The sequence below is a fragment of the Neoarius graeffei genome, chromosome 2 (genome assembly GCF_027579695.1).
Source record: "Neoarius graeffei isolate fNeoGra1 chromosome 2, fNeoGra1.pri, whole genome shotgun sequence".
Classification (NCBI taxonomy): Eukaryota; Metazoa; Chordata; class Actinopteri; order Siluriformes; family Ariidae; genus Neoarius; species Neoarius graeffei.
This window is the reverse complement of record NC_083570.1, coordinates 57885931-57909762: the sequence shown is the minus strand read 5'-3', so window position 1 is coordinate 57909762 and position 23832 is coordinate 57885931. Positions and strand designations below refer to the sequence as shown.

Genomic DNA, 23832 nt, shown 5'->3' with positions numbered 1-23832 from the left:
GTTTCAAATCACATCATTATTTAATTGTTTTACCTCATTACTAGCACTAAATTCTCCTGTCCCAACTTTTTTTGGAATGTGCTGCAGGCCTGAAATGCAGGAATTGATGTATATAAACAAATGAAATTAAGTTCACTCAACAAAACATGAAATAATTTGGGTTTATACTGTCTGCAATGGAATACCTGTCAAAGTAAATTTAGAAATCACTGCTTTCTTTTTTATTTGCTTTTTCTATACTGTCCCAATTTTTTCTGATTTGGGGTTGTACTAATAGAAGTCATTTATAAATGTGACATTCATCGCTGGATACATAGGTATTGGATATTATAAAGGAGAGGAGGCTTACGACAGATCTCTGGGGTTCTCCAGGCCACACAGACTCCTGCTTCATTACAGGCTTGTGCATAAGCTGCCACAGCAGTGCATAAACACTCACAGTCCCCACCAGTATCACATGAACATGAGTCTTTTACACAGTTTTCAAAATATGGGGTCCAAGCCACCTGCAAACATATATTCAACCAGATGTTTACATAATATCTAAGATTCTCCCACCTCACATTTTAAATAATGGCATTATAAAAATAAGCTTTGGGTGACTGTACCTTATTGTGGCAAGCTTTGAAAGTGTCAGATTTAATGATGCTGCACTGCAGTTTTGCCCAGGTGTAGCGGGTAGGTGTTTTAAAACACGGATCAAAGTCTGGCTTAGCATCTGGGCACTGGCTGAGTACTTTCCAGCTGTTTACAAACTGCAGAACATCAGAAACTTGCAGCAAGCTTTGAGTGGTAAAGTCATCTTTGCCATTTTCATTGTAGTTTCCGCACAATCCACAAACCTCTCCCTGGAAAGCAATTAGATATATATCCAGCCTTACAAGTTGTGATCAGAATTATGTAGGTTACAAATTGTTCTTTGCTATTGTGATTTGTGAATTAAAACAATTCAGTTTGGCTCAGTACTTTTGACTCACCATATGCTGGGGTTGAAGAATGATGCGGACTGTCGTTTTACGGTCCCACAACACTGTTAGGCCAATGTCAGATTCTATGACCAGGTAAAGACCCACATTTCTCTCAGTGTACTTAATAGATAGACCTGTTTCAAGCTCAATTTCTGTTATTTTACCATCCATCAATTGCAACTCTGTTTTCTGTTAAGATACAAACAAAACATAGTCTAAGTACAGCATGCATTTACCTAAATGCATAATTACATACCTTTACTTTGATGTCTTAATTAAAGTAATTTAATTGAAGTAATTCAAGTAGGTACACACAAAGAAATGCTGTGCAGCATAGATGCTTTCAAAAATAATGAAATTCAACATCTCTATATAAACAAAAATATTATAGTACATTATACTAAGAGCAGTAAACAGTAATAAACTAAACAAAGTCAGTATGTGCTGTCAATATTTGTCATCTCAGGCACAGTTTGTGAAGTTAGCTGGTAGATGTTTTGATCATCTTAAAGAATCAGCTACAGTTCTTCTGGAGACTATCACATCTGCGTCTTTTATTGATTGATTGATTGATTGATTGATTGATTGATTGATTGATTGATTGATTGATTGATTGATGCAAAACTCAGCAGCCTTCATGGGGGGGGGGTGTCTCAAAAATGGTCTTTTATGTAGAACATTTGCTTTCTTTACTGACATACAAACATTCTTCTGTCATGTTTAATTTTTTTAAGTTTGGAAATCTAAAATGTTTTATACTGACTCAAAAATGCACAGATCATAAAATAATCCTTTATCAGAAAATTTAACAAGTACTAAAAAAATGAGTGCCAAAGAGTTTTGCATTGTACTGTATAAGTTGTAATTGATTAATAATATGCTCTTACTCCCAATACAATTCGAACAGCTTTGGAACAAGTGGTCCCTGTTGTCCCACATGGTACATTCTCGGTGATCACATGAAATGTCCCCGTCTTATTTCCACACTTGTTCTTTAAAGCAGTAGAAACAAGTATTATTAGAAATACAAGAGTCCATATGGTTTCATATGACATCAGCTTATCCATGCATGTTGAATAGATTATTTGTCGATGACGATATTCTTCTGTGACCCTATGGTCAGCATTTCTAATCAGTGCATTAGACTGTTAAAAAAAATTACTGAAAGTGATAAAAGAAATTTTGCAAAGTGCAACATTAGATACCTGGAGAGCTATATAACTACAATCTCCACTAAAACCAAATATTTGCTTATCGAAAGTGTTGTAATGTCCACTGCCATAGATGGTGCAACTGCCAGGGCATTTTTTCTCGGTGCAATCCCACTCGCCACCTTTACAGGTGCTGGAAAATAATGAAACAGACAATTTAGACTTCTACTTATTATCATCATTTTTAACTATTTTGATATCACTAATTATTACTGAAACAGTTAATATAATAAAATGTACTATAAAGCAGACTCAAACAGGGTTGTGCATTCACACAGTACAGATATTTGCCGTAGCTTGTTTAAACTCATTTTAATACTGAAATAATATATCCAATATTTTAACACCTGAAGAATAAGATTACAAATGTACCATTTGTTACAGTGGTCTGTTATTTGAGAACCTGGAGCATAAAAGTAACTGTCATGTTTGCAAGGGCAATCATGCTCCTTAACACAGAAACCACGACCATCATCAAGCAGGTCTTCAGGACACTTGCATCCTGACTCACAGTCGGTGAGATACTGAAATGAGAAATGTGAAACAAAATGAAAAGATAAAACCATACTCTTAATTTTAAAAAAAACACATGTAAGTGATTCTACAGATTTTAGTCTGCTGACAACAGTTGACTGTTTGTGTGAATTGTGAATACAGTTGCTACCATTTGAATAAACTATAAGGCATCATGAATGTTTTGAAAAGTAAAGTGAAGAATAGTGTGCAAGCTAAGAATATGTATAAGCATAAATGGTACATTTCAATTATATAAAGAATTTTTCATTTCATGTTTGAGAAATATACTTAGAATATTTTTTTTCCTGTAATATGTAAATATCTAATGCATGTAATACCTTTTGAATTATACTTCACTATCCTGTAAGAAACTGCACGGAAATATACTTAAACAAAATTATATTTAATTGTCATATCAATTTAAGAGTATTGTTTAAAAATACACTTGAAAGCAATGTTATATTTTAGCTGTTTGTGAAATCCTCATATGAAATTGAAAGGACATTTGAATGCCCTCTCTTGTAAAAGAAAATGCATTTAAATGTCTTAAAAACACAATTACTGTGATAAATGCATGACACTTACTTGTACTAAATGTATTGTTTTGGAACAAAGTTAAATGGCAGTTAAGCTATGTTTAAATATATAATTCATTTAGTTGAGCTTTCAAGCGCTCCTTTTTCTCAAACAACCTATCTGCATTCAATTCATTCTGCATTATTATACTTGAAATACATTATAAATATACTATTGGGAGTATTGCTGCACACTGTACCAGTAAAAAGTTTGGACGCACCTTCTAATTCCATGTTTTTTTCTTTATTTTTATGAATTAAAAGTCACTTCAGATCTTAAAGTAATGATGGATGGTGTTTCTCTTTACTTAGTTGAGTGGTTCTTGACATATGGATTACTACAGTTGTGGAATAGGGCTATTTACTGTATTTATTATTATTTATTCTTTACTGTTTGATCTGAAATGCATTTAAAAAAAACAAGAAATTGCACTAATTAACTTTTGACGAGGCACGTGTGTTAACTGAAAAGCATTCCAAGTGACTGCCTCATGAAGCTAGTTAAGATAATGCCAATAGTGTGCAAAGCGTCATCAAGGTAAAAATTTCGCTTGTAAAAATTCTACCACGAAGACACTAATGCTTTATATGCGTTCTCTTCTAAAGTGGATCAGCTTGGAAAGGACTCAATTAGAAAGGACTAACACACTCCACAGTTACACAAAACTTATCCACACCGATGTGGTATGACATGAAGTGGATTATTTTCATACAGTCGTATAGGCCTGAGTTTCCCAAAAGCATCACAGCACAAAGATCATCGTTAAATGAGGGAGTAAGCAGCACAATGAAGACTCTCTCTGCTGGTTAAGACGCTCTTAGCATTAAGAGGCTTTTGGGAAACCCACCCCAGTCTGGTGTGTGTTGTTCCACTTATACCACAGCAATTTGCCAACAATTACAATGTTTCATTTATTAATCGTGGATTATAATTATAGTTTGAGTTAATGCTGTGGAACGTCCAAGAGACAAGTTATTTCTTGTTATCACTTACGTACAATATAGCTGTGATAAAGCTCACCAGCCTCTCTCTCTCTCAAAAAATGCTGCTTGACACTTTACCAATAAACCAGTAAGCGTAAGCTCCTTTGCCCAGATTTCTCATCTCCTAACAAAATGTTTTACTTTATTAAACAGTTTTTCTTTAATCTGTCTATTAAGCTATTGTTCTTAGATTATGTGGACTGTCCACTGTACACGTTCTTGTGTTTGCCCTGTTACTGTAGAAACAATAAGATATTTGAAGAAGTGCATTATCATTAACCATTATCAGTTGTTCATATTACAACAGCACAATTACTCTCGGAGCTGTGCTGTTATACAAAAATAACACACATCTTCTAACTAGTCCGACACGAGAATTCAAATGTACTGCATTATAGAATAACGTGTATCAAGTGAAAACTAGATTAATTTATTTTTTATGTAATAATGGCCAGTTTTTGGGAGCGCATTCTGACATTTGGACTCTCCTGTGGATAAGAAGAAAATACAAGCACAATATGTACGTGATACTCACACAATCAACGTTCTTTTGTGCGCATGTTGGTGCACACTCTAACCCATGCTGATCCGGCCCTGCAGTACTGCAGTTAAAGAAAGTCTTTGGAGCAACACACTCTGTGGGATACAGAGAGGGTTAAGAAGTATGCAAAATTTATATACTCATAAAGCATTTTATTAGCCCTATTTAAAACTAACTGATAGGATAAAGAATTCTGTCGGAATGTGTTCAGTTCATTCAATTCTGTCAACTTATTGTTGCGCAAAGGTAAATTTACTAACCATGAATAATATCCCACGATTGGCACTGAAGCTTTCCATTTTTACAAAGACTAAAAGAGCAGACACAGTACAGGGTTAAGTATTTGCTTTAACTGCACTGTATTTAATGCATGTCATGTTTCTGACTGACTGTTAACCACTTACCAGTGCTCATTTTTGATGTTGATTGACTTGCCAGGTTTAATGTGCTCTCCATTGTAATAGCAGGGGCATTTCTCTATAGGCACACAAACATCATTCTCACTCTTATAGAGCCCTTCTGGACAGGCACACCCATCCACGGGCACGTACTCAGTACTGCAGCCCTGACGTTCCAAGCTAAGGGAGTCACATGTGCGCTGGCATTGCTGAATCTTGTAGATGAAATCCTGTGACGCTGGGCAGCTTGTACTGTATTTATCTGTATTTGTAAGAGACATAAGGAAATAAGGTAAATATGTAAAATACGTTAAAAAATTGCTAATAGTATACAATACTGATTTAACCTCCTGAGACCCTGCATCCTCAGATGGGGCATTATAGTTTATAAGTTAAAAAGCTTTCCAAGCGAAAACTTGGGTCTCAGAAGGCTCAAACATAGCTACTATTAACGAATAATACATTTATATACAGTATAGTGTCAGGAGTCTCAAGTCCCTCCCTGTTCTGCCCCTCCTCCCCCTTCCGCCCCCTGCCACAGATTCTGCCCGAACACCCCCCTGCCCCCCTTCAGCATCTGACATCATGTCACGCTCACAGTTTCCCCTCCCCCCCAACACACACACACACACACACACACACTCAACATTCATTAACACTGAACTCAGGGACTGCACATTTCACTTTACCTCGCTCATTTGCACTATTCCGCACTACCTCACCTTAACAGCTATTAGTTTATTGTTTATACTGCTTATTTCATGTTTACCTGCTATACCTCAAGTGCCCTTGACTGTTATTTTATGTCCCTTTGCTCCAATTTATATGTGTGTATGTATGTGCATGTGTGTGTATATATATGTGTGTGTATGTATGTGTGTGTATGTATATGTGTGTGTGTATATATATATATATATATATATATATATATATATATATATATATATATATACCTGTGAGTGTTTAGTCTCTGTCTATTTCTTATCTAGAGTGTTTATACTGTTTATATTGTTTATTTCAGTTATTCTATTTTTATTTATTGCATTGCCTGTTTGCACCGTGGGTCAGAGAGGACTGAAATTTCATCTGTGCTGTATGTCAAGTATGTATAGCATATTCGACAATAAAGTTGACTTGACTTGACTAGTGTGTGTATATATAGAGTATCTGTCTGTCTGTCTGTCTGTCTGTCTGTCTGTCTTCTTGGCCACTCCCATTAAGGGTTGCCACAGTGGATGATCCATTTCCATCTCATCCTGTCTTCTGTATCTTCCTCTGTCACGCCAGCCACCTGCATGCCTTTCACCATGTCCATATACCTTATCTTTCGCCTTCCTCCTTTCCTCTTGCCTGGCAGCTCCATTTTCAGCATCCTTCTCCCAATATACTCAGCATCTCTCCATCACTCATGTCCAAACCAATCCAATACAATCCTCCCTTTCTTGCTTCATCTCCAAACTGTCCAACCCAAGCTGTCCCTCTAATATAATTATTCCTAATCCTGTCCATACTCAACACACCCAATGCAAATCTTAACAACTTTCACTCTACCATCTCCAGCTCTGCCTATCTATCTGTCTATCTACTAGCTATCTTTTCTGTAAGATACACACACTGGCCACTTTATTAGGTACACCCATCCACCTGCACAATGCATAAAATCATGCAGATACAAATCAAGAGCTTCAGTTAATGTTCACTTCAAACATTACAATGGGAAAAACTGTGATCTCTGTGACTTTCACTGTGGCATGGGTGTTGGCGCCAGATGGACTGGTTTGAGTATTTCAGAAACTGTTGATCTCCTGGGGTTTTCACACACAACAGTCTCTAGAGTTTACACAGAATGGTGCGAAAAATAAAAAAAATATTGAGTGAACGACAGTTCTGTGGGTGGAAAAACCTTGTTGATAAGAGAGGTCAGAGGAAAATGGCCAGATTGGTTTGAGCTGCCAGGAAGGATATAGTAACTCATATAATCACTCTTTACAACTGTGGTGAGCAGAAAAGCATCTCAGCATGCAGCAGCAGAAGAAAACATTGGGTTCCACTCCTGCAGCCAAGAACAGGAATCTTAGAATCAAGAACAAGTTCCTATTAAAGTGGCCGGTGAGTGTGTGTGTGTGTGTGTGTGTCATATATATATATATATATATATATATATATATATATATATATATATATATATATATATATATATATACACATACTATAATCAGAAAGTAGTTAGGTATTATATAGTACTACTTTTTTGTTCCTGCTTCATCCCTCCTTTATTGAACAGCATTCCCATATATTTTGCTTTAAAAGCATTCCCATACATTTTGTCATGCTGGCACACACTGATAAAAGAGCTTTATTCCTACCACACACTGTGTTTCTCCAGTTTTGCAGGAACAACCCCTTTGCTGCGCATGCTTGAACGTAGGAGGAAACGACAGCACACAAACAGTCCTCGCTCTTCTCACACGTACAGCTTGAGTATTTACATCTCTGTATATTGTCAAAGACAAGTTTTTGCACTGAAATGTTTTTGGGGTATCTGATTAATGTAAAGTGATCCAAAATGCTTAGGTTACCTTGTAGTAGTTTTCTGGGTTAACAGTCGAATGGCATTTGGCAAAAACGCCTTCCTTCTCCTTCAGTTTAGAGCACCAGTGCTCTGCAAATCTCTCTAAGGATCATTAAATATACATTAGGAATACCTTGATTAGGTTCTTAAAGGGTTGTTTTGTCTATGACCACAGCAACTTTAATATTTTTGTTTAACTCTTCTTTGAGAGAAAAGCAGAATGTTGAAGTTCTTCTCACCGCTGTCTATGTTGTAGCTGCACGGGTCATCAAGCCTCTCAGTACTGTCAAGACAGTTGGTCTGAGCCTTCCAGGAATTCCCAAAGGATGTAGCTGTCCCTTCAACTATACCTTGTGGGGTCCTCAGTTCATCAGACAGCATCTTGTTGAAGTTTCCACACAGACCTGCACCAAAACGCAGCATTGAGAGAAAGGAAGCATGTATGACTGCTCAGAATATTTCAAGACAAGGTTCTTTTCACTCACAGTGATATCAGACCATTTAACCTTAACCTGGAATTGGTCTTAGTTATGCATACACAGAGTAGAGCAAAACAACTCAAAGAGACACATTCAGTCATGTTGTGTTATATCTACTTGTTTTCTTGATTACTCATGAAATAATTAAATGAGGACGAGTACTCACCACAGGTCTTGGACTGGAATCTCTGATCCAGCCTGATGTAGAGCTGCATGAGTGGAACCAGCTGTACCTGGATCTGGAGCTCAAATGTGGTCTGCAATATGATGTAGTAGGACGATGGACTGAATACTGTGAATTCAACTGGAAAACAAAGAACCAAAGGTCTTACAAAGGTGTGGGACTTAGTTTGGGAATCATATTAAATACCTTGCAACACAAGTCCAGTTGCTCTACAATGATGCTATATATCATATTTCAAGCTTTAAGCTCGATTACACAGCATTAAATATTCAGGATAGAAAAGTGCACACAATAAAGGGTCAAAAAGTACTGTGTTTAGATAAGGTTTAAGTGAGTTACTCGTAATAAGTGACCTCTTAACACCAGTAGTGAACACAACAATTATTATAGCAACTAATATCTTATACTTTAAGTGCTGCCTTAAAGTGACTTCCCACTAGGTCTAAAAATGCTGTAATACGTTATTCTTACCAGTGGTGTAAGGGAGTGATATATCTCCATTATGCTTTACTGTGCCATCATCTTTGATGATTAAGACCTGGAGAAGACAGATTCATCATCAGGTTGGCCAGCATTTTATTTATTTACATACTTAGAAGAAGAAAAACAACAAATTTATTTATCACATGTACACCCGGAGGAAACCCACGGGGAGAACATACAAACTCCACACAGAAAGGCCCTTGTCAGCCACTGGGCTTGAACCCAGAACCTTCGTGCTGTGAGGCGACAGTGCTAACCACTGCACCACCGTGCTGCTTAACTATTGATTTAGTTCAGCATTTTAACAGGAATTAGCATGTCTCAAAACTGTGCTAGAAAATTACCAGGGGCAGCTCGTATCAATGGGCTAGCAGGGCTATTTTTTTTTTTTGAAACCAAGTATAACAGCCCCACTAGCAGTCGTACAAAAAGCACACAGAATGTTATGAAGCGAGGCTGTGGGCAAATAGTAACGAGCCTGGTGTTGTAGGTTCATGCAGCCAGTCAGCGACAATCATGTGACGTCACTACACAGCATGACACACACCCCTAATTTTGAGCTCCAGTCGGCTAATATGTTCCAGCCCATTTTGGTGACATTTCTGTAATACATCACCAGTAGGCTTATTACAGACTCAGTCGCAGGTGTAATGGATATGAACGAAGTGGATTATTTACTCTATCATTATTTTTCTGCTAAAATATGTTTGGGGGAGAAACTGAAAGTTGATAGACTGAGCAGACACTGTCTTATCAAAGTACAAATTACACAAAAGGACAGTTGACAAACCCATAAATTTAGTGGGGTTTTTTTTTTTTGCGCTTTTGTGTTATTATCCTAATTTTAGTTATAGTGTAATGAAATACATCAGTGGTTGACAGACTGGAAAACTGATGCTTACATTATTCTTGTCATTGTTGAGTTGTATTCGAATTGATTTCAGGCAAGTGTCTGTTTTCTGGTCAACACAAGGAGCAAGTTGTGCCAAAATAGCAAACTTTGAGTCCACACAGTCCTACAGAAAACAGAGGGGAACATAGAAAACATCACGGTTACATGTTAGTTCTCTCACTGAATAAACAAACTCTCTGAAAAAGATGTGTGAAATTGAGGTGTCATGCACATATACTGTAGATATAACATTTTTTCTGGATCGATCGAACATAAAACATAGTCTATTCATGTATTCTCAATTACCTTGGAAAGAACATAATAGCAGTTTCCATGGAAGGTAAATTCTTTTCCATCAAATGTAGTGAAGTGGGAACCCTCCTGCATAAGACACACACCTGGGGCAGGCAGAGTCTTGCAGATCCACTTTCCCTGCTGACACACACTAAGACACACAGCATTATCAGTCCGCAGCACCTCACCAAACCAATACACTTACAAGATGAATAAACTATTTGTAATGTCTTGGTATGGTGTGGTTATAAAATACAACCCCAATTCCAAAAAAGTTGGGACAAAGTACAAATTGTAAATAAAAACAGAATGCAATAATTTACAAATCTCAAAAACTGATATTGTATTCACAATAGAACATATCAAATGTCGAAAGTGAGACATTTTGAAATGTCATGCCAAATATTGGCTCATTTGAAATTTCATGACAGCAACACATCTCAAAAAAGTTGGAACAGAGGCAATAAGAGGCTGGAAAAGTTAAAGGTACAAAAAAGGAACAGCTGGAGGACCAAATTGCAACTCATTAGGTCAATTGGCAATAGGTCATTAACATGACTGGGTATAAAAAGAGCATCTTGGAGTGGCAGCAGCTCTCAGAAGTAAAGATGGGAAGAGGATCACCAATCCCCCTAATTCTGCACCGACAAATAGTGGAGCAATATAAGAAAGGAGTTCGACAGTGTAAAATTGCAAAGAGTTTGAACATATCATCATCTACAGTGCATAATATCATCAAAAGATTCAGAGAATCTGGAAGAATCTCTGTGTGTAAGGGGCAAGGCCAGAAAACCATACTGGGTGCCCGTCATCTTCGGGCCCTTAGACGGCACTGCATCACATACAGGCATGCTTCTGTATTGGAAATCACAAAATGGGCTCAGGAATATTTCCAGAGAACATTATCTGTGAACACAATTCACCGTGCCATCCGCCATTGCCAGCTAAAACTTTCAAAGAAGAAGCCGTATCTAAACATGATCCAGAAGTGCAGACGTCTTCTCTGGGCCAAGGCTCATTTAAAATGGACTGTGGCAAAGTGGAAACTGTTCTGTGATCAGACGAATCAAAATTTGAAGTTCTTTATGGAAATCAGGGACGCCGTGTCATTCGGACTAAAGAGGAGAAGGACGACCCAAGTTGTTATCAGCGCTCAGTTCAGAAGCCTGCATCTCTGATGGTATGGGGTTGCATTAGTGCGTGTGGCATGGGCAGCTTACACATCTGGAAAGACACCATCAATGCTGAAAGGTATATCCAGGTTCTAGAGCAACATATGCTCCCATCCACACGACGTCTCTTTCAGAGAAGACCTTGCATTTTCCAACATGACAATGCCAAACCACATACTGCATCAATTACAGCATCGTGGCTGCGTAGAAGAAGGGTCCGGGTACTGAACTGGCCAGCCTGCAGTCCAGATCTTTCACCCATAGAAAACATTTGGCGCATCATAAAATGGAAGATACGACAAAAAAGACCTAAGACAGTTGAACAACTAGAATCCTACATTAGACCAGAATGGGTTAACATTCCTATCCCTAAACTTGAGCAACTTGTCTCCTCAGTCCCCAGACATTTACAGACTGTTGTAAAGAGAAAAGGGGATGTCTCACAGTGGTAAACATGGCCTTGTCCCAACTTTTTTGAGATGTGTTGTTGTCATGAAATTTAAAATCACCTAATTTTTCTCTTTAAATGATACATTTTCTCAGTTTAAACATTTGATATGTCATCTATGTTCTATTCTGAATAAAATATGGAATTTTGAAACTTCCACATCATTGCATTCCGTTTTTATTTACAATTTGTACTTTGTCCCAACTTTTTTGGAATCGGGGTTGTAAAATCGGCACATCATATTACCAGCATGAGATTAGAATAGAATTGAAATGATTTTGTTCTGTCAATCAAAATTGCAGTTACCATTTTTCATCATCCTTGACCAGAACCTCTCCAGGGTTGTACAAATTGTCATGTTTACACTGGCACTGATCCTTAGTGATACAACCTCTGTTAGACAGATCATCATACACGGTACCTGCAGCAGCCAAATCAAAATCCTATTTTAGTCAAAAATAAATGTTTGTCATGTGACTACTTGTCTATAAACCTGGGTGTCATTGTATGTGTATATGACTGACCAGATGGGCAAAAGCAGCCATCCATCTTGTGTTCCTCACACAGTGAGCTGGTGTCTGTGTTTGAGCACGTATCCAGACAAGGGGAACCACTCTCAGAGTATTCCATGGTAGAGGGGCATTTGATAGCTGAGTGAGTAAAAAAAAAAAACAGTATCGGGTCAATGCAGCTTGGATTAGGACTGTATTGGGACTGATACAGGTAAAAAATATTTCAACCTAGGTGTGATTTTTTTTAACCTGGGTTAAAATGTTTTAACCTATGGTAGTTCATAATTTCCAACCTAGGTAAATATCTTGGATGATCTAATATTTTTAAAAAGGAATTTTCCATCACTTCTTTTGTCTCTCTTTCTTCTATCCACTTCCTTTCTGTCTACACCTACCTAGTATTTCCTCTTGTCTGCCTGTGTACCTATTCCCTTCTCCCTAATTAGCATTTTTTAAATACCTTTTTACATACTTAACCAGGATTCGAACTCAGAACCTTGACTCTTAGCCCAACATCATAACCATGAGACCAGCAACAATTATGATGGAAGGAGTGATATATATTTTGAATTTATTAATGAGCCCAGTCTTATTACATCATCAAGTCGTTTAAAATACAAAGTCTTCCCAAATCCTAACCCTAAACCTAACCCGAGATATAGTAAGTCTCCCTAATACAAGTAGCAAATTATGAACTGGGTTAAAAATTCTAACCTAGGTTGAAAAATTCCACCTGACCAAAAATTCTGACCTGTAACAGGACTAACAGTGATAGCAATGATAATTCACAGGACTGTCTGCATTCTTTCAGGTCAGTATGTTGCAACAAGTAAGCAGTAACATTACCATGTTCATTATTAAAGAGGATTTAATAATAGAGTCTTTACCACAAAAGGTTGGTGTTCTCCAGTTAGGTGGCGTTCCTCCTGCATGGGAGCACTGGCGTGAGTACTCGGACAAGGTGCTACAGAGAGCAGTGTTCTCCACGTCCGTTGAGAGAGGGGCGCACCTGTCCATCATGCAAGCTTGAATATAATGCTCTGGACTCAAAATGTTCTGACAGGAGGACCAGGAATTCTCCATCAGCAGCTCGGAACAGCCTTCTCGCTGCACACATGACAAGCACAGATCTGCACTGATTCTTCATAAACATCACTGTGAACTGTCTTTCCTCAAGTGGTTTGTGTAAAACAGCTGACAGCGCAGTTAAGAATTTTATGAACAAATTAATATAAATTAGGAGCACTTAGTTATAATAACTTCTCATAAATTAACATGAGTTTTACCAGATTCTCAGATAACATAGTGGGGCAGTATAACACATTACAAACTAGGAAAAACAATTCAGGAATATAACTGAGAATTTAAATGGCAAAATTTCAAAGGAATTATGTTGCTGGAAGAATTTTCTGTATCTTACAAATGATTGACACTTCTCGTCTGTGCTGTTTTGACTGTCAGTTTCTTCATAAGGGTCCTCACAGACGTGAGTGGGGTTATGGATCCTGTGTTTGTTGCCAAACTCAATAATGCCAGTTATACGACCTGAGTGAGACAATAGATATAAACATCTGTTTGGTCAACGATGCAAAGACACTCGCTTAAAAGAAGACCTCTTCCTCCTTGGACCACAGTATATTTGTCTTAACAGAATAAAAAAGCTTGTTTGGTGCAACTGACCATCACTTAGGAACTCGTTATAAACAGGAACTCCATTGAAATCTCCACAAAGTCCACAGCTCTGATTAGAATATTTAGGGTCCAGTTCCAGCTGGTTTAAAAAGGCAAGGAAATGTGCTTGGTTAATAATAGTTTTTACAACTAAACATTTCTCATGGCTTCTTTGCAACACACACACGCAGTTGTCTTACTATCCATATGAAGACCTTCCATTAACATAATTATTAATGCAGCTAATTAATAATACACCTCTCCCAAAACATTGTCTTCATAATATATTTTATAATTTTTAAAATGAATTTCTTTTCCTTCTTTTTTTTCTAGAAAAAACAGTTGCCTTTGTGGGGACCAGCCAATGCCCCACGAGGTCAAAAACTGAGATATTCACATATTAGATGTCAGATATCCTCCTTCAACGTTCAGCAATTTTTCTTGCTCTCTTTTTTTCTCACCTCCATTATTTTTTTGGCTCGCATTAGTTTGTCCCTCTAGTTGATGTAGTTGAACTTGAGGACATATGAGTTTCTTTTTTAGACTTGTTTATCTTTAACTTTGAACATGTATATTTATCAAAGAGAGGGGACAAAAAGAACAGGTAAGGTGGACAAAAAGAACAGAAATTTAGCAAATTAACTGAGCAAATCCATTAAAAGAAAGTGAGGGCAAGAAAAGGGGAAAAAAGAAAAATGTATTCTAAAAGTTTTTAACTAGTTTTGAACTGTGATATTGAAAGTGGTAGGTTGTGGGGGGGGAGGGAGGGGGAAATGAGAGGAGGGGGGTTGCACATTATTGCTTCATGTATTTATCTATTATTTTTAACATGAGTTTCTGAAATTTTGGCATTTACCTCTGCTAATTTCACATAAATTAAACATTTTCATTCAATTCTGTTTGCATGTACAATATGTTGCTTGAATTAATAAGCTGCTGAAATGCAACATCAGCAATTATTATACATACAGGACACTTTTTCGATGGAATAAATACGTGTTCTATTCCCTTCTAGCGGGTTTCATTCATTTGGTTCGATATCATGCAATATTGTTATCATGTCGCTTATCCTACATGAATTACGCCACTCTACCCAATGGAGAATCAGCATTGAATATGGTTTATGATATTGCATGGTTGTCAAGACAACATGACATCACACATCAGAGCTGATGCGAATATTCACTGAGAGTTTTCTGCTGCGCATGCGCAGAAGCATTTCTTTGTTCTCCGGCAGCGCCTGCAGTAAACTGTCGCAGTGAACTGAAAATGCCATAAGATTTGTATTACACATAAAACCTCTGCCTTAGTAAGCAACTGTGACAATTTGTAAATAAACATGGCTGCCAGGTTTGTTCTATTGAATGTGTATGTATAATAATAATAATAATAATAATAATAATAATAATAATAATATTGGCTGGCTTTTTTCATGGTATATCAGATATATTCCATTCAGCTAGCATGAAGCTGACCTCATCTTCATTTCATTCAATCTCATGCTAGCTGAATGGAATACATCTGATAGACCATGAAAAAAAGCCAGCCAATATTTTTTACTTACTCAACAAGCATTCTACAAACATTCACAAAGTGTACATGTTAAACTTTAATGGCGATATTACCGTGATAGCATCAGCTCTATTCCATAAGATGCTGAGGCCCAGTTTGGCATAAACTTTAATATAGATAGAGTTCTCTTCAAGCATTATCCCTCCTACATAGTGTGGGAGTTTAACACTAATGTGAAAGACAGAGAAAGAAAGAAATGTGGAACAAAAAGCAATGGTTATTTCAACTCATTAGGAATTAAGAAAGTAAAATTCTAAACCGTAACAAAATGGTTCACAACATGATGAAAGATATGATTATTTTGAAGAATTATGTATCTTACATTTCGCTGTTCACCATAACCAGGTTCTTGGTGAGCTCAATGGGCATGTCTCCAATAGTGATCAGCAATCTGGTGATGTATGGGTTGTCAGCTGTCCCTGCTCTTTTAGCATGCACAGAGAAACCCTGCACAGACCCCTGGCAGTCAGAGACTAGGTTGTATTCACAAGTACCTCGGTACTGGTAGAAATCTCCATCAAACGTCTTAAAGTGGAAATTTCCCCACATGCTACAAATGTTGCTGACATGGTTGCTCCGGCGTACTGGGGGTAGGAGGAGAAGCAGGACAAGACATTAAGCAAAGACATGCATTGAAATTAGTTACTTTGGAGTTGTTCATCTTTTAAAGGTTTTACTTCAGTGATTCAACTTCAGTTGATCCGTGACGATACTGAACTCCCCCAGGATTTTGTAGCATCACTGTACAATTGCCAGTGAGACATAAACTTTTACAACTGCAAACAGGATACGCAGTAGCACAAGAACAGTCCTATCAAAATTTTAGTTCCTTTTCTTTTCATTGCCTTTTAATGCACAAAAGAAAACAAACAGGCCATTCTTACACAATTTTGTGTATCTGCTTTTCACATTTAAAATTTTTCCTTGTTACTTGTTTTTATTTATTTATTTATTTTTTTGCTTCATGTTATATTCATTCAGAGGTTTTTCTACATTGTAGAACAATACTGAAGACATCAAAACTATGAAATAACATCTGGAACATATATGGAATTATGTGGCAAACAAAAAAGTCTTAAAAAATCCCAAAATATTTCATATTTTAGATTCTTCACAGTAGCCAGCGTTTACCCTGATGACACTTTATACACTTTTGGCATTATCTTAACCAGCTTCATGAGGTAGTCACCTGGAATGCTTTTCAATTAACAGGCGTGCCTCATCAAAAGTTGATTATTACAATTTCTTACCTTTTTAATGTGCTTGAGATCAAACAGTAAACAGTAAATAATAAAACTATAGTAAATAGCCCTATTCCACAACTGTAGTAATCCATATTATGTCAAGAACTGCTCAACTAAGTAAAGAGAAACAACAGCCATCATTAATTTGAGACATGAAGTGTCTTTTAATTAAAATAGCTAAAATAATTTATTAACAATAAATAAATACATAAATGTAATTAATTCAATTAAAATAATAAAAACATTAAATAAAAAATATTGTATTTCAGGACAAAAGTTTTACTTTGTGGCATAATACATTTACAGCATGTGTTGAGAACCCTTGTGTCTTTTTATATGAGTAAATCAACAAAAAAAATTAGTAAACCCATACACTCTCTAATGATATGCATCAAGTAATTATGTTAAACATTAGAATCTCTTCTTCTTCATACAACTGCTCCCATTAGGGATCACTACAGAAGATCTGTTCTGCATATTTGATTTGGCATTGGTTTTCACCGGATGCCCTTCCTGATACACCCTCCCCATTCTATCCTGGCCTGGGACTGGCACTAAGTATGCACTGGCTTGTACAATCCCAGTGGCTGAGTATTTTACCTAATTTGCATGTCTTTGCACTGTGGGGGAAACCAGAGCCCCAAAGGAAACCCACCCAGACATGATGAGAACATGCAAACTCCACACAGAAAGGCCCCTATCAGCCATGAGGTATGAGCCCAGAACTTTCTTGCTGTGAGGTGACAGTGATAACCACTTCACCACCGTCCCGCCCTGCTAAATAGAGGAATCTTAATATACTAAATACATTCTTTACACCTTTCTGAAACCCTGTTTCTTGATATTACATTTTCAAAAATTATTTCACATTTACAAATATTAAATTCAGATTTCTGGACAATATGATGCTACAAGACTGTTCAAAGCATCGATCATCTCTTACCCCTTATTGCGTTCACCTGGAGGCCATAGGTCAAAGCTAGGGCCAGAACACAGAGTGTAGATATACTCCACGCCATGGTGGATTTGAAGGTGGGTCTTTCCACACTCCTCAAGTCAAACACATGTACTGGTACTTCGACCAGCTCTGACCCCTTATATTGATTTTACTCAGTCCTCAATGTCACACTCCCTCTCTGGGAGGAACCCAAAGTCTACAAAACTTTTTTTGAGGCATGACAAATAAAAGGCCAGTGTGGTATCTTTTTGGTCCTCTGTGTGTATGGGTGTGTCTGTGTGTGGGTGTGACCAGTGTTTGCGTGAGGGTGTGTACAGACCTTGAGCATGGATGCCTAAAGTGTAGTGGGATGTTTTTAGTGTTGCTTCAGGTCAATAATAAGAACCTCTGATTTACCAATATTCACTTTGTTGATCAAATTATGGCTCCTAATCTGGGACATCATTTTAGAATCAGTATCAAATAATAGAATTGAATCAGTCGAATTCAGTTTTCGGGTGAGTCATTTCTCTCCTGTGAAAATGAGTTCAGATATCAGTTCACGATAAAAAAAAAATGATAGCCTTAATAAATTATGTGAATTTATTTCTTCTCTCCAACTGTCATGACAAGTTTTGGATAAACTCAAATTTAAAAGTTTTCCAAAAAAAAATGAAGCTTAAAGTAATACTGTTCTCAGGGGCGTCGTGGCTCAGGTGGTTAAGGCGCCATACCATAAATGTGGGCGACCCGGGTTCGATTCCGGCCCGAGGTCATTTCCCGATCCCTTCCCGTCTCTCTCTCCCGCTCATTTCCTGTCTCTACACTGTCCTATCCAATAAAGGTGCAAAAAGCCCAAAAAAAAAAGTAATACTGTTCTCTCCACTACTTGTGAGTTTTGTTTATGTTCATGGAACTCATGTCTGTAAGATATAAGTTGATGTTCGAGTTGAGTTGACTCGTGTTTTTATGGCAGCAGGTGAACTTTTGTTTCTGACTTTAACCAGCTTGAAAAGTTTTACTGTTTGCTTTACTGTTTACTTGAAAAGTTTTACATTATGGAAATATATATATATATATATATATCATCTCATTATCTCTAGCCGCTTTATCCTTCTACAGGGTCGCAGGCAAGCTGGAGCCTATCCCAGCTGACTACGGGTGAAAGGCGGGGTACACCCTGGACAAGTCGCCAGGTCATCACAGGGCTAACACATAGACACAAACAACCATTCACACTCACATTCACACCTACGGTCAATTTAGAGTCACCAGTTAACCTAACCTGCATGTCTTTGGACTGTGGGGGAAACCGGAGCACCCAGAGGAAACCCACACAGACACGGGGAGAACATGCAAACTCCGCACAGAAAGGCCCTCACCAGCCACTGGGCTCAAACCCAGGACCTTCCTGCTGTGAGGCAACAGTGCTAACCACTACGCCACTGTGCCCCCCTTGTATTATAATAATAATAATAATAATAATAATTATTATTATTATTAAGGCAATTTGGTGTCTGAATGAATAATAATTAATAATGAATGTTTATATATAACCATACACAGACTATTAACCATACACAGAATCCACAGATGATAATTTATTTTCAGGGACTTTGAATTTGTGTAATACAGTATATTGAAACCTGGTATAATGGACTGCTTCATAAATGCCATCAGAGGCTGCAAATAAATAACACCCAGATCAACCACCTGAGACAGGTTTGTGTTTGCTTTCCAGTATTTAAAAAAAAACATGATTAACTGTCAGTGATTATCAGAAATGGCTTCAGCAAATTAGGATTATGTAATAAAACAATCTGAAGCAAATATTTGATGATTCAAGCCAGTAGCGTGCATACAAAACTTGTAGTAAGTTTACATTATGTGGTAGCCACATCAGCACAAAAAAGTTAAAGATACAATCTTCGGACATCAAATATGTTTTGACTGATTGACTACATGTGAAGTAAGAGAGAATTATGTAAAAAAAAAAATTTTTGGCCAAATGCTTACTATGGTTTATTGAGTTACATATGGAGAGGTTATTGGCATTGTCTGGATGAGTAAAAATATAAATCCATTAACAAACACAATAGTACTTTAGTTTTTGTAAGCAGGTGTAAGAGCAAAAATGTTTTAATAACATAAGGCAAAGAGTACACACTTCAGTATACATTTTTGAAGCAATAAAACTAAGTCAACACTAACCATGAGAACAAATAAGTAAAAAACACACAGTTCCTTAAAGGGACACAAGTCTTAAAGGGAATAAATTTGAGTCTAAAGTCATTTCTTAAGAATTTATGAAAGGAGTTGAACAGATGCCATCTTATTTAATAATTAATTATTCCAACTAATAATTATTGCAGCATATGAAGGAAATGTGTACCAAGTATGTGTAATCACCAGTCGCATGCGCGCACACACACCTGTCCATAAGTCATTCTGCTTTCTCTTGCATAATTATAGATTTATATATAGTTTTAAATGTTTATCTCAAGGGGTAGTGGTGGCTCAATGTGTTATGGGTTACTGATCAGAAGGTTAGAGGTTCAAGTCTTAGCACATAGCCAGGTGGCTACTGTTGGGCCCTTGGGCAAAGCTCTTGATCCTATTGACTCAACCTAACCACATCAACCCCCAATATAAAGGTGGGGGGGATATAACAAGAAAAAATATTTTTCTCTAACTTGGTTTGTACAAGTGAGGAGATGAGGGATGATGACTTTTCTTTTGATATCCATCAACATCATCTTAACTAGGTTCCTTCTCTGGATATTCAGGCCTGAGGATGAGGATTTTACAAAATGATTAAAAACATTACTTCCTGGTTACTCAACTCTCTTGGATAAGGTTCTAGTAAAATCCTTATTCCTGTGTGTGATAGACCAGAGATAACATTGACATGTTGATAATCCTGTAGCTGTGTCACTACTCTGGATGCTGTCTGTCAGAGCAGGAAACAAGGGATTCATTAACTCACCAAATCGAGATCACATCCTGCTCCTGTCCTTGTCTCATTACCTTTCCGCAAGTTATCATGACCCCACCTTACACAGAAACCTGACGCACACATCCTAAATCCACACTGTCAAGTGCTATACCAGAGTTTCACAGACAAGTGCTATACCAGAGTTGACAGGAACTGAAGCTGTAGCCATTGGGCTAAATACACATTGCTATGTATTACTCAACAGGCCCTTAGTCTAACTTGGTTTCAGAATAAGCCTCAGGTATTAAGCGCCAAATATTTATTCATCCACACAACATTCAGCTATTGTCACTACCTTGCAATACAAGTTCTAATACACTATTTTGTCATCTCTTTGCATACCTTTACATGAACAGTATAATAAATGCCACAAATGAGACAGAATGAGAAATAAAGTAGAGCTTTACTTAAAATGTAGGGCGTAATATAACTTTATCTCCAGCTCAAGTATAACTGAAGAATAAAATGCAATGCATTTAGACATATACAGGAGGATGCCTAGGTATACCAGCACCCAGAAACATGTTCCCTTATTCTTATTTCCTCTAAAGTTCTCAAGCAGCTTATTTAGACTGGAGGCTTTTATGTGAAAGCAGTTTAGTTCTAGTAAGCCAGAACATTGCCAACAACACTAAAACATATCATTATGGCCTTCTAGGCCCTGACTTTAATACCCTTAATATAGCCCAAATGTAACAAAAGTAACTGCTAAATAGTAGTTGTAACAAAACATTCTTTCTGTTACACACAAATAGTAAAGTTAAAGAAACATATAGTGATTATATTGTTATTATCGAAAAACATATATCATTTATTATTATTATTATTATTATTATTATCAATTATTACATTTTTGGGTTCACTTATGGGTCCATTAGTCTTACAGTGTCTGATGTTCTGTTTTCTAATACAAATAATGGATGTCAATAAATAGAAGGCCAAAGGGACATTTTAACAAAGTCAAGATACATCTCCACTATATCGTCAAAAGTATGTGGACATCTGAGCATGTGTTCCTTCTCCAAAATGTTGCTACACAGTCTGAAGAATACAACTGTACAGGGTGTCTTTGTATGATGTAGAATTAAGAATCCCTCTTCAATGGAACTACCCCCCACTGTAACCCTAGCTGTATAGGCGAGAGGCAGAGGGCTATAGAATCGGAGATCGGCGCCGCACCCATGCACCTCAAAGAGCTGGTTAGTACTGGGATAGGAGACTGCCTGGGAAGACTAGATCCTGGCATGGAAGAGACTTTGACTTGATTGACTTGACTTCAATGGAACTCAGAGGCCCAAACATTTTCCAGCAGCACAACGCCCCATGCATAAAGTGAGCTCCATGAAGACATGGTTTGCAAAGGTTGGAGAGGAAGAACTCAAGTGTCCTGCACAGAGCCCTGACCTCAACCCTACTAGACTAAAACACTGACTCCACACTAAAACACTGACTCCGCACTGACTACTGCATTTTTCACCTAATATCAGTGCCTGCCCTCACTAATGCTCTTGTGGCTGAATGATCAAAAAATTCCCGCAGTCACACTCCAAAATCTATTGGAAAGCCTTCCCAGAAGAGTGAAGGTTATTATAACAGCAATGGAGACTAAACCTGGAATGGGATGTTCAACAAGCACCAGGCAATTGGGCTATTGTCCACATACTTTTGGTCATATAGTATAGCTTTCATAAGATCTGACAGCTTGTTTACCCCCGTGCAGTTTTGGTGATCATAGGCTTCATGCTTCCCTGCTGTTCATATGCCCCTCCAAGGACAAACACATGGTCCCAGCCCATAGTTGCTCTGAAGATTTCTATTTTCAAAGGAAGGATGCCCACAAGAGCAAATGACTAGATAAACAAATGATATTAATATAGTGAGAAGTCTATTGACACTGCAAAAGGTACTTGCATGTGTTTGCATAGTTACCTTGTGAACAACCACTTCTGCTTGCATTATTATTACTATAATGATAATATCATGTTACTGGAATGCTATTGAATTATTTTAACATTATACTGTATAATGAACATGTGGAATAAACATTTATGCACTCATCATCGACTGCATCAGGAACACCTTTACACCTTCATACTCATGCACTTATCCAATCAGCCAATCATGTGGCAGCAGCACAATGCAAATAGTCATGTAGATACAAGTAAAGAGCTTCTGTGAGCTTCTATGACGCATTCTTCACAATGTGGACTTCCCAAAAATTTTTATCTCAGTTATGACCCTGCTTGATATTTATACTTATTTTCTAATAACTACGAGTGTTTCATCTTATACTACAGCAAGTCACCAGTATTGACGGTTTTTAATATATTAAAGAATGACACATTAAACTTTTTAAACCACTTTTATTACATTTAATGCTGTAGAACATTAATGTTGTAGAAATTTCTCTTGAAGCCTTTCCCATGTTGAAAAACTAACTGACACTGGAGATGCCCTCCAAAATGTTAAATAAACATCTCTTTACAAAAGCATCACCATATTAACAACGAAACATTTTTCTTTGCTGAATGACAACACATTTTTAAAAATATATTAATTTGGTTTATCTGCCATACAAGTCTTTGTGAATAAGTTGTTACTATAGAATCCATAACACAAGTCTTGAATCACCAATTTATTTCGCCATAAAGACTGGTACATTATCCAGCTTATTATACTGCTGATGTTGTCCAACATTAATGTCATTATTAAAGCAACAAATTTTACTGGAATTCCTTCTGCGGCTTGATGTCATTGGACGTGGTCCGTCAGAGTCTATAATCAGAACTGTGTCCATGGCAACTGTCTGTTTGTCACAAATGCAGCATAGAGACAGATGTAATTGCAGGGAAAATGTTTATTAACAGGTGTGCTATATACAAAAGTAAGGCAAGGTGAGAGTAATGAAAACAAACGAAACTGAAACAAAACAAACAGAAACCAGAGTCACTAAACAGAGTCATTTAAACAGAGTACTTAAACATGGCAAGGACGTGGACTTGGACTCAGGCTCCAGACTAGACGTGGACTTGGACTCTGGACTAGGCATGGACTTGGGCTCATGCTTCAGACAAGACATGGACTTGGGCTCCAGACAGGACATGGACTTGGGAATAGACATGGGCTTGAGCATGGGCATGGACCATGACATCAGTATGGCCATGATTTTGAACATAGGCATGGG

At 37.4% G+C, this 23832-nt stretch overlaps 1 protein-coding gene across 1 annotated transcript in view; it reads right to left on the bottom strand.

Annotated features, from left to right (window-relative positions):
- LOC132881721 (mucin-2-like) overlaps window positions 1-17768 on the bottom strand; it is a 51436-nt gene extending 33668 nt beyond the window's left edge. The window contains exons 1-24 of the mRNA XM_060914519.1: window positions 17660-17768; window positions 15795-16056; window positions 15526-15640; window positions 13910-14000; window positions 13650-13774; window positions 13117-13336; window positions 12242-12367; window positions 12024-12138; window positions 10110-10248; window positions 9814-9927; window positions 8900-8966; window positions 8411-8548; window positions 8005-8169; window positions 7773-7867; window positions 7560-7686; window positions 5200-5455; window positions 5056-5105; window positions 4790-4890; window positions 2552-2703; window positions 2174-2312; window positions 1856-1960; window positions 978-1157; window positions 609-848; window positions 350-506 (exon numbers count right to left, since the gene is read on the bottom strand). Coding sequence (XP_060770502.1) covers window positions 350-506; window positions 609-848; window positions 978-1157; window positions 1856-1960; window positions 2174-2312; window positions 2552-2703; window positions 4790-4890; window positions 5056-5105; window positions 5200-5455; window positions 7560-7686; window positions 7773-7867; window positions 8005-8169; window positions 8411-8548; window positions 8900-8966; window positions 9814-9927; window positions 10110-10248; window positions 12024-12138; window positions 12242-12367; window positions 13117-13336; window positions 13650-13774; window positions 13910-14000; window positions 15526-15640; window positions 15795-16056; window positions 17660-17735 — 3355 coding nt within the window. The 5' untranslated portion in view covers window positions 17736-17768. The remainder of the gene's footprint in view (window positions 1-349; window positions 507-608; window positions 849-977; window positions 1158-1855; window positions 1961-2173; window positions 2313-2551; window positions 2704-4789; window positions 4891-5055; window positions 5106-5199; window positions 5456-7559; window positions 7687-7772; window positions 7868-8004; window positions 8170-8410; window positions 8549-8899; window positions 8967-9813; window positions 9928-10109; window positions 10249-12023; window positions 12139-12241; window positions 12368-13116; window positions 13337-13649; window positions 13775-13909; window positions 14001-15525; window positions 15641-15794; window positions 16057-17659) is intronic.
- Window positions 17769-23832: the final 6064 nt, after the last annotated feature.